This window comes from Lepisosteus oculatus, chromosome 12 (genome assembly GCF_040954835.1).
Source record: "Lepisosteus oculatus isolate fLepOcu1 chromosome 12, fLepOcu1.hap2, whole genome shotgun sequence".
Lineage (NCBI taxonomy): Eukaryota > Metazoa > Chordata > Actinopteri > Semionotiformes > Lepisosteidae > Lepisosteus > Lepisosteus oculatus.
This window is the reverse complement of record NC_090707.1, coordinates 32,680,813-32,691,586: the sequence shown is the minus strand read 5'-3', so window position 1 is coordinate 32,691,586 and position 10,774 is coordinate 32,680,813. Positions and strand designations below refer to the sequence as shown.

Below are 10,774 nucleotides of genomic sequence, written 5' to 3'. Positions count from 1 at the left end.
TATTAACCTGCTGTCGGCAAGCGGAACTCAGTTACATTCACTCTTGTTTCTTAGACGAACTCTAAATTCGTCGGAGCATTAAGTTTACGTAAGTAACTGAGCTATTAGTACTGTATATAGTTTGTTTTTCTAAACGTGCTTTAACACTACGTGTTAAATTATTTGAATGTAGACTATGAAATGTTGATTTTTATAATTGAATGGTTGTGAAAGTGTAAAAATATTTATCATACCGACATTTATTTTGGCGTTTAATGTTTATGAGGGCTATAGGCTACATGCGAATTACACACTCCAAACAAATACACGTGTTAAAGTGATTGCCCCGTCTCCGACAGTATTAGGGAATTATACACTTTAAATGTGCGAATTCATATAAACAGAAGCGAGAACTTGACGTGCTTTACAAGAAAAATGTGTTTAACAAAGATTCCCATTTTATTGATTGTAGGTTCTCGAACACGTATTAAATTAATAGTTATTTTAAATTTGACAACCATCTTAATTATTTGTTCAAAAACAACAAAAAATCACGAACAGGGAAATGCTGATTAAGTCAGATCAAATCAAAGTTTATTTATCAAATGCACAACAATACGGCGTGCAGCAGTAGTTGCTGGCAATGACATGTCTTTTTCTGCGAGCTCACATAAATTACAAGAATCACAAAAATTCACAAAAACACAAAACTCACAAATTTGAGGTTACATTTTTGAAATTGAATAAAACTCAATGTGAGTAGAGCTGTTATCTGTCCATGGTGTGTGCAATATATACATGTAGTGCAGTTATGCTGAATAAAGTGAGAATTGTGTGTCCATGTAGCCATTACAGGTGATTTGCTAAGGAGCTACAGGTTGGCTATTTAGCAGTCTTATTGCCTGGAGGTAGAAGCTGTTCCGTAGTCTGTTGGATTTGGACCGAATGCTTTGGTACCGTTTACCGGACGGTAGGAGGGAAAACAGTTTGTGACTGGGATGACTGGGGTCCTTGAGAATGGACCTGGCCTTCTTCAGACATCAAGCTGAGTAGATCTCCTGGATGCTTGGTAGCTCACAGCTGGTGATAAGCTGCCCTGACTTCACCACCCTCTGCAATACTTTGCGATCCCTATTTGTGGTGATTAAGTCACCACAAATAGAGGAAATTCATATTCAGAGTGAATTCTGCTTGCATATTTAGCAGACGATGGTTATCGGGAGATAAGATGAAGTATGTTATTTCAATGTTTTCCTACGTCCCACTTTGGTGTTTTTTGGTGCAGAGTTGTAGTCATGCTTGAAATCGCATTCTAGAGGTGAGATACTCTGGTTGAATTGACACGGAGTGACCCAGTAGCAGATAACCGACCGTGGCTTTCAACTTTTTCAGTAATCTTGCATAAATGTTCATCTTCATGATTGTGAATTTAGAGCTTCCTTTTGTCACTGTGCTGTTTGTGTCTGGAAAACATTCCTGGTAACTGGTGGTGTTACTAGGTTTCTAAAGTTGACCAGTTTTACAGACTCTTGCAAAACGTTATATGTACTGTAGATTTAACTTAGTAGTCCTGAGAAAAAAATACGTTTTGTTCAAGAAGAATCTTAAGACGCCACACACAGAAAATGAATTACAGATACAATTAAATAAAAAATGAACATATATAGAAAAACAACTGGTATAACTTCATAAAATGATAAATTCTGAATTTTATATTATATAACATCAGTTTTTCATATTACTTTATGCGTGTGTATTGCTTTTTTCTTCTATAGTAAATACATTTTCAATGGGTATTCCTGTCTAATGCAAACCTGTTTTTTTTTAAATAGAGCCAGAGGACATGGGTTAGTGTATTAAAACTGTAAATGAGTCACAAACTATCTAGTGAGGCTGACAAAGCTGATACCCTGAATATCCAGTATCACCTGGTTGATACTGGCTAAGTTTCTTGGATAAATTAAGAACTGGAAACAAAACAAGATAAATGGATAAAATGGGTGTGTTTAGTTTCTTGAATGTGCATGTTTTTTTGTGTGTGTGTGTGTGGGGGTTCCTGTTCTGATTCTGAGTGGTGTGCATGAGTAGGACAGACAATTTTAGTTTATTGTGCAATGTATTATGTCTTCTCTGTCTCATTATTTATGTCTTCTCCATGCAGGATGGAGGTCTCAGGCCACTCACTTGAGGATTTGTCGTACCAGCCCTGGGTGCCCGTGGAAATCGCAAGCACTTGTTTTCTGGCCAAAGTTCATTTTGGAGAAACCTCCTACCAGTTGCTGCTATCAAACTTAGACTTGGTGTGGCATGAGCAATTAAGCACAGAAGCCATCAGACAGCGGGCACAGGTTAGAAAAAGCTTTGGTATTTAGTGATAAATTTAGTACGGGCAGCGTAGTGGCATGGCTGTTAATGTTGCTGTGTCATGCTCCCTGAGTTGTTTGTGTGGTTTTTCTCTGGGTGGTTTTTGTGTCCTCAGCCCTTCCCAGATTCATGCTAGGCTAGGCTAATTGGCATCTCTGAATTCTCTATATTTTTGTGTTTCTTTTGATGGGCTGCTTTCCTGTCCAGGGTATAGTCCTACTCAAAAGGAATGCTAGTATCATGGGCTTTGGGTTATTGTGATCCTTAAAACAAGAATATGTGGTTTTCAGGTAAAGGATACTGTTACAAAGGGGGGGGGTTATTCAGAAATAAAGTAATTAAAACATATAAACCTGAATGGTAGATGTGATTTGAGGCACTTGAGTTCTTTCTGAAAGAGTCAGACTTGTATAGTCCAATATTTAGCAAGGAATGATAGCCTTATAAGCAACACAAAACATTACACAATGTACAGCCTGAAATATTACACTATACACAAAACCTCTTAGAGGCCTGCATCCTACAGACCCATAAACCTAGAATGTTAGGCATGTAACTGAAAAATCCTGCCCTCGTAATAAAAGCATACATTTTACGATCAAGTCTCCCTTCCTAAAACATGGATGCCCAAAAGGGGATGGGAATCAATCTCATTATTCACCAAATGAGGAGAGAATGTGTTTAGCCCGAGGATAGCACAATAAAGGAAATCAGAATTTCCTAAAATAAGTAGGACAGCAGTCTCTCTAAAACAAAGTTAAAATGACTTTGCCAGAATCTGGTCTCCGAGACTGATCAGAACAAGCTGCTCTCGCCTGGCACAATCCTAGAGGAGGAGGATGTTTCTTGTCTCTGTCTCATTCTTGCCTTGAATTTCTTTCCTTGTTTTGCTGCCATCATTTTATTCTGCCTGTTTCAGTGTTTGTTTTCACAATGAACAATTTGATCATTACAATAAACCAGAGCCATTCGCCAGAAATCTCTTGTCTGATCATCGGTGATTACCTGTCTGTAAGCTCAGCTGCAGCTACGATAGGTAAACCCCTCCACTGAAACTCAGTGCATTATTTTATAATAACAATACAATGGAAAACTACGAACATAATCAGTCAGAGCAGGACAGGAATCTCAGCAACATCAGTCATAGCAACATCCTTTTTTTCATCAATGTGTACTGGGAGGCTGGAGCACTGTGTATCAGAATCTGTATCCTTGTATCTAAATCTGTAATTGCTCATTTGATAGACATGTTATTATGTGTCTTTCAGAGATTATGGTTACAAAGAACCATTTATGATTGTAGAATCTGACAACAGTATGTACCCTTATACATTGGAGGAAGGATAATAAGTAATTATGTATGAAGTGTGGTATAAATAAGCAATATTACTAAAAACAAAAATAAAAAAAGTACCCTGACAAAAATATGATTAACTCCGTTTATTTAATCCAAACATTGAGGCAGTAGAAACATCCCAGTGGTTTTACGGCGTGTATGGCTCATGCCTACTGCTTTCACCGCAGGAGCTGAACAGGCGTCTGACAGCCCCAGTATCGTCCGTCTTCCGTCACCTGCGTAAGGTGGCCCAGCCCAGGCTGGAAGGGGCCGAGCACGGGGCGAGCGAGGCCGTGTTCTCGCACGAGCGCGTCCAAGACAACCTGCACGTGCGCGTGAAAAGTGAGCTTGCAGGAGTGCCCTTCTACTGGGAGTTCCGATGCACACCAGTCCCCGTCACGGTGGTAAGATCCGGATTTAAATGCTGTTCCATCAAGGGGGAGGACAATCAAATAACCTTTGCTTTTATGGGCTTGCCTGGGAGCCGATATTCATTGAACTCATTGCATTTTCCGAAGTATTGCTTTCCTTATGGGATCCTTCCTCCTGGAATTCGATACAGGTGGTCCCTGATATACGTGAGGGTTAGGAGGTGGAAAGTCACAAACTATAGTGAAACAACATATAAAGGGGAAGTTTTCCTCTGAAGAACGATGTCAATATGGAGGGCTCAGGACCGTGTACATTTTACCTGTGCGACTTAAAGTAAGAGACTTTTTCCATAAGAATTAATATAATGGTGTCTGGGTAGGCAGCATAAAATAAACTAAATGTGTGTTTCACTTGTAGCTACCTAATGGAGTACAGAGGGCCCTGTTATAAGCCCAGGTTATGTTCCTAACTAATGTAACGAAATGGCTTAAATGTAACGAAAAGGATAAATTAAGTCATAAGAAATAATGTAATTAACTTGAGATCCTACCAGCATACAGGTCTGACATAAGTTTATGTACCTAGAACCCATAAAAACCAAGAAATATATGTAAATAGTTCCACTAACTCCATGGTGCCCCACTGTGGCCTCGTTGAAACCGACAAAGTCGTTCACTGCCTTAAGATAGATCTGTTTTTCACGCATTTAGTTAGCGATCAACCTTGGGTCTTTTAAAAAAAACAGTACTTTTGCCATGGACTAAGCATCAGAGCTTTTTGACTTTTGGGGAATGTGTGCAGGAGGGGTTTCAAGCTTTTGCTTTAGGTGGGGAGAGGGTGAGGCTTCTTGCATTTTTGCTTTTCTTCTCACTGCAAGAGAATTGTCCTCCTTCATTTATGTTTTCTGTGTGCAATGAGCAGCTCCACAAGAAAATATTTAACGTCTGAAATGTGTATATGGTATGTTTCTTTTCATATCCTTCATCCTGGGGACACTTGTAAGTCACAGACAAGCATGTCATGTGCTTGGATATAGCAGCCATATCACCCTGCAACTCATAACTGGCTGCACACTGAAGCACAGCAGGTGTGAGCCTGGTCAGTACCTGGATGGGATACCTCCTGGGAAAGACTAAGGTTGCTGCTGGAAGAGGTGTTAGTGGGGCCAGCAGGGGGCACTCACCCTGCGGTCTATGTGGGTCCTAATGCCCCAGTATAGTGAGGGGGAAACTATACTGTAAACAGGCGCCGTCATTCGGATGAGACGGAAAACCGAGGTCCTGACTCTCTGTGGTCATTAAAAAAAGTTTCTCGAAAAGAGTAGGGGTGTAACCCCGGCGTCTTGGCCAAATTTCCCATTGGCCCTTATCAATCATGGCCTCCTAATAATCCCCATCTATGAATTGGCTTCAGTACTCTGCTCTCCTCCCCACTGATAGCTGGTGTGTGGTGAGCGTTCTGGCGCACAATGGCTGCTGTCACATCATCCAGGTGGGGCTGCACACTGGTGGTGGTGTAGGGGAGACCCCATTACCTGTAAAGCGCTTTGAGTTGAGTGTCCAGAAAAGTGCTATATAAGTGTAAGCAATTATTATTATTATAGACCTGTGTGCAGCCCTTGATTTGGTGTGTGTTAAGAATCTGTATAAATAGCTGTTCATCGGGGTAAAAATAGCTTTGTATACAGCGCTTACCATACTTATTAAAACCGCCAATTACATTGGAACACAAACGTGAGAAAGGCGAATCTTGCTTAAAGATATCAGAAAATGTTCCATACTCTAATTGTAATGTATAGTTCAAAAGTCTTAGATTTCCAGAAGACAAGAGGACCACATCATTCACACCTCTCAGCATTACTTTAAATACAATCCAGCAACAAACAAATCTGCATTCCCAATCTCCTCTTCGTAAGCACAGTGGACACCTCTGGAGCAATAAATTGACCCTCAAAGTTTCCCTGTTAACCTGAGGTATAAAAGAAAGTAATACACTAAGATAGCTGGCGTGGCATGGTTATGGACTTCAAAAAGAGGGCTGGCTGTAAAAGAATCCACAAAAAGCGGTATCTATCACTTTTCAATGGAGTGTCGATTATTAGGAAACTTGAGGTTACTGGTGTAAAGGCAGTTCTGCCAGGAAGATGATGTAAAGTGTATCTCGCCGACGTTTTCCGTGACGCACGTGGTTTGGGGGGCAGCCATAATTCACAGCGGCTGGAGATCTCCAACAGGAACTGGCATCTTCAGGATACACAGTGTCAAAACTTTCAGTTTGCTTTCGCCCATGTGGCATTCATGGCCGGGTTTCAGGGTAGAAGCCTCTTCACTTAAAAAAGGCAACTGTTAAGATGATCCAAATGACAGTGGGAACCATGCCGTACATTAAGATTCAATGCAAATTGAAAGTTAGGGCATGCTCATCACCGCAGTGGTTGGCATAAAAGAAGCTGAAGCTCATGTGAGGAAAATGCTCTATGAGTTGGGAGTGGGTTTAAAACACAGCAATCTGTATATGGCAATCCAATTCAGTCCTTAGATGACTAAAATGTAAATATGCAGTTCATCAGATTCATTTGGGTATCAGCAGTTTAAAGGCATTGTCAAAAAAAGGTAAAATATCACAAATGTCTTGACTTTCTGTGGTCATTAAAAATCCCAGGGCGTTTCTCGAAAAAAGTAGGGGTGTAACCCTGGTGTCCTGGCCAAATTTCCCATTAGCCCTTACCAATCATGGCCTCCTAATAATCCCCATCTATGAATTGGCTTCATCACTCTGCTCTCCTCCCCACTGATAGCTGATGTGTGGGGAGCGTTCTGGCACACTATGGCTGCCGTCGCATCATCCAGGTGGGGGCTACACATTGGTGGTGGTGGAGGGGAGTCCCCATTACCTGTAAAGCGCTTAGAGTGGAGTGTCCAGAAAAGTGCTATATAAGTATAAGAAATTATTAATTCTTATTATAAATGCACACAGCAGGAAGAGTTAATTTTGTACAACAGAATACTAGCGCAGTGCGGTACTTAAAATACAGTGGCCCTGCGGCGCAAAAAGATAAACAAAACGGATGTGCCGCAAACACAGGCATGTCCACATTTGTACTTTCCACCTCTGCTCTGTTTGGTTTTTTTGCATCCTTTGAATTTGCATGCCCGCGTTTTTCAGATGGTGCCACGTCTTTGGCACTTCTGAACCACTGTACTTTCTGTATTTCCCCATGGAAGTAGATACTGTAAGTTCCACCCTGGTTAGTCACAGATGTTCTCTTTCGGCACGGTCAACCTGATGCATGGTGCCAAAATATGTTTTCATTTGGCAAGTGACTAAAACACCTTGTTTGACCAAGATCATTTGTTCTCTGTTAGTTTATCGAGGCTTAGATTTTTATGTAACACTTTCACCTTTTTGCACGCCAACTGACCAAAACAATACCAGAGCACTTTAATATAAGTCCTCTTCTGAGGAGCTTCCAGATGTGAAGAGAGGTGACTGAGCTAAAGCAAAAAGCAAAAAAAAAAATCTTACTGTAGCAGCTTAAATGTATGCAAAAATATTGTGTTAAAGCAAATGACATTTTTCAGGGCAGTTCTAGTTTTGCTTTGCAAAAGGGTTATTTGTATTATTTCAATTGAGTTACAGATTCAATAAGAACACACTTGTTTCATGCTTGGTCTATCTGTGACTCCAGTGCAGTATGTTCCAGGTCAATAATTTTGCGACTCCTTTTAGTCAGACTGTCAGCCAGAGTTTGCTCTCAAACTTCACTTATGGGTGTAATTCTCCTATCCAAAATGAGCACTGCGTATATGAGCTACACAAATGAGCGCTACTTTTCAGGCCGGTTGGAATGTTTCATCGCAAATGTTTTTTGCTCGGGCATCCTGGGCCAATGCAATGCAGACCTCAAGGTGCTTTGCGTTTATTTGCAAAAATGCAATGTTTTCATTTATGAACAGTCACAAAATATTGGAATATCAATACATTTGCTAAGGATATACCTATTATTTCAGACTCCTAATTTCCCCTTGAAAGTATTATTGCTTTTCTATCTTCCCCGAGTGATATTTTAAGTAACTCGGGGAAGGCTGCGGTCAGAATGTGCAGTGAAGGGCCACTTACAGCCCAGAATCTGTTTGTTAAGCAGTTAAAATTCCAGCTGCGTCACATTTGTCACCTCCTGACTGCCACATTTCCAACTACTGTGCCCGCAGCACTACCAAAACTTCATTTTGTCCATGTCCTGGCAGGCCACTCTGCCAAGCTCTGCAGTTATTTCTATTTCTGCGGTGAAATAATAATACCAAGGACTGCCAGCCAACCTATTATTTCAGACACTGCAGTAGTACAGCAGTGTCATCTGGCAGGGCTGCTGGTAGTCTCTCATTTTTCCATTCTTAGCCTAGGTTGAAAGACCAAAATGCTGCCAATGGCACTGTCTATCAGTGCTATACTGCACCAGAAACTCTGAACACAGGTAGAACAGTGCTCTGCACCTTGGCTGTGAGCTGGTATTTGTGACAAAATAAATTTGCAAAGATCCACACAGTTATGAGAATAGCGCTACAAACAGGAAGCACTTGTTAAAATGTTCATTTTATATTTCTGCGCTAGTGTCCAACGAAGCTTTAGTCACCCAGTTTAAGTTTCTTTTCGTTCAGGCTGCCCTGCAGCGGCTTTGCAGCGGATTTGGGTCCCAGGCAGTTTTAACTCGTGAGAAAAAAAAAGAGAATGACATTTGAAAGTCTACAGGACGTAGAGCAGGCGGAGAATGAAAACTCGTACCCTGCACCCTAATCTAATGAAAATGGCAGGCCTGTAAAAAGAAAAAAACAGAATGAAAGCTGAGGAAGCTATTCAAGGGCGCTGTGTTTTCATCAAAATGGTGGTGCAAATAAATTAAATCCATACATTGACAAGTCCAGATGATGCTGCACATTGGTGGTGGTAGTGGGATTCCCCATTACCTGTAAAGCGCTTTGAGTGGAGTGTCCAGAAAAGCGTTCTATAAGTGTAAGTAATTATTATTAAGTGGAAACACAAATTTTCCCTTGCTTGCTGTCTTCTGATTTGAACATGACAGTCAGTTCAAGTTTCTCTTTGTCCAAGTGGATGCTGCACATTGGTGGTGGAGGTGCGTGCCCATTACCTGTAGAGCACTTTGAGTGGAGTGTCCAGAAGAGTGCTATAGAAGTGTAAGGAATTTCTGTGAGGATTTCTTGCAGGGCCCTAATGGGGATATTAGCTCCTTCTCTCCAGCTATTTCACAAACCTGCTAATGAAACGGCCGCCGTTTATTGGAGAAGAATTATCAATCCGTTGTCAGCAGCCATATCACTCTGCATCTCACAACTGGCAACCCACTGAAGCTCAGCAGGTGTGAGCCTGGTCAGTACCTGGATGGGAGACCTCCTGGGAAAAACTAAGGTTGCTGCTGGAAGAGGTGTTAGTGGGGCCAGCAGGGGGCGCTCACCCTGCAGTCCATGTGGGTCCTAATGCCCTAGTATGGTGACGGGGACACTATACCGTAAACAGGAGCTGTCTTTCGGATGAGACGTAAAACCGAGGTCTTGACTCTCTGTGGTCATTAAAAATCCCAGGGCGTTTCTCGAAAAGAGTAGGGATGTAACCCCGGTGTCCTGGCCAAATTTCCCATTGGCCCTTACCAATCATGGCCTCCTAATAATCCTCATCTCTGAACTGGCTTCATTACTCTGCTCTCTTCCCCACTGAGAGCTGGCGTGTGGTGAGTGTTCTGGCATATTATTATTATTGTTATTAATTATCTGGGAGTCAAGTCACTGACAGCTGGCTCTGCTGACTGCCTGCCACAGACACAAAGGGGAAAAAAAATCACACATGACTCATGACATGCTCAAGGCAGGTGGAATTTTCACTGGTGTAATCAGAAAGTAAAATAAGCCAAAAGCTAAACCGGCCAGCCCTTGTCTACCAAATCTGCATGCAGTTCTGTTATGTTTTGCAATCGGGACCCAAAACAAAACAGAGTAGAAATTTATAGACAGACAGTTTCCGCCATATGCATTCATGCCTCCCATGCAATCGGAACAAAAGTGATCATCTATGGAAAAGCTATACAGTATATTGTACTGTAACGCCTCTCAAGCTAATTACATTATTAGTTATGTTTCATTATATGTTTCATGAGTATTATTTGTCAGGGGTTCTGGATCGATAGGATGCCCCACCATAAGAGGCATATAAAGATCCAGAAGGGGGTGCAAGAGTTTTTTATATACAGTTCTGAATTTTTTCAATTATAAGGCAAGTTTTTACAGCATTTTTTTAAAGCAGAAACGTAAGACACGCCTTCTTATCAAGCTTCTCCCGATTTTTGATCCTTGAGTCACTGACTTTTTTTGCTGTTAACCAGGAAAGTCTTCTAAACCAAATTTTAGGTTCCAAAATCCCATAGAGACAGACCGTTCCACTCGCAGTCATTGAATAATGGTATTGAATCACGTCTCGTCAGTCTCCGTACTGAATTCCAGAGATACTTGCCGGACAGAACAACAGCAAATCCTACTTGGAAACTTGTGGGAAATGCATGCGTTTGCGAGGTACAGTCTTCGCCAAGAGAACATCCGAGAAGAGTTTTTATGAACTAAAATCAGGCACAAATGCCCAAGACATCTTCCATCGGTTAGTTTTGGTTGAAATACTTTCCTGTCTGACCAAAAGCAGGTGAGCACGTCTGCGTGTTTT

At 41.4% G+C, this 10,774-nt stretch overlaps 1 protein-coding gene across 2 annotated transcripts in view; it reads left to right on the top strand.

Annotated features, from left to right (window-relative positions):
* The window catches only part of nhej1 (nonhomologous end-joining factor 1), a 118,176-nt gene continuing 107,402 nt past the window's right edge, over positions 1-10,774 (top strand). For both annotated transcript variants that reach the window (XR_001479813.2, XM_015359479.2), the window contains exons 1-3: positions 1-88; positions 2,141-2,327; positions 3,868-4,083. Coding sequence is in view for 1 of the 2 variants with exons in the window: in XM_015359479.2 (XP_015214965.2) it covers positions 2,142-2,327; positions 3,868-4,083 (402 nt within the window). In the remaining variant the exon portion in view is untranslated. The remainder of the gene's footprint in view (positions 89-2,140; positions 2,328-3,867; positions 4,084-10,774) is intronic.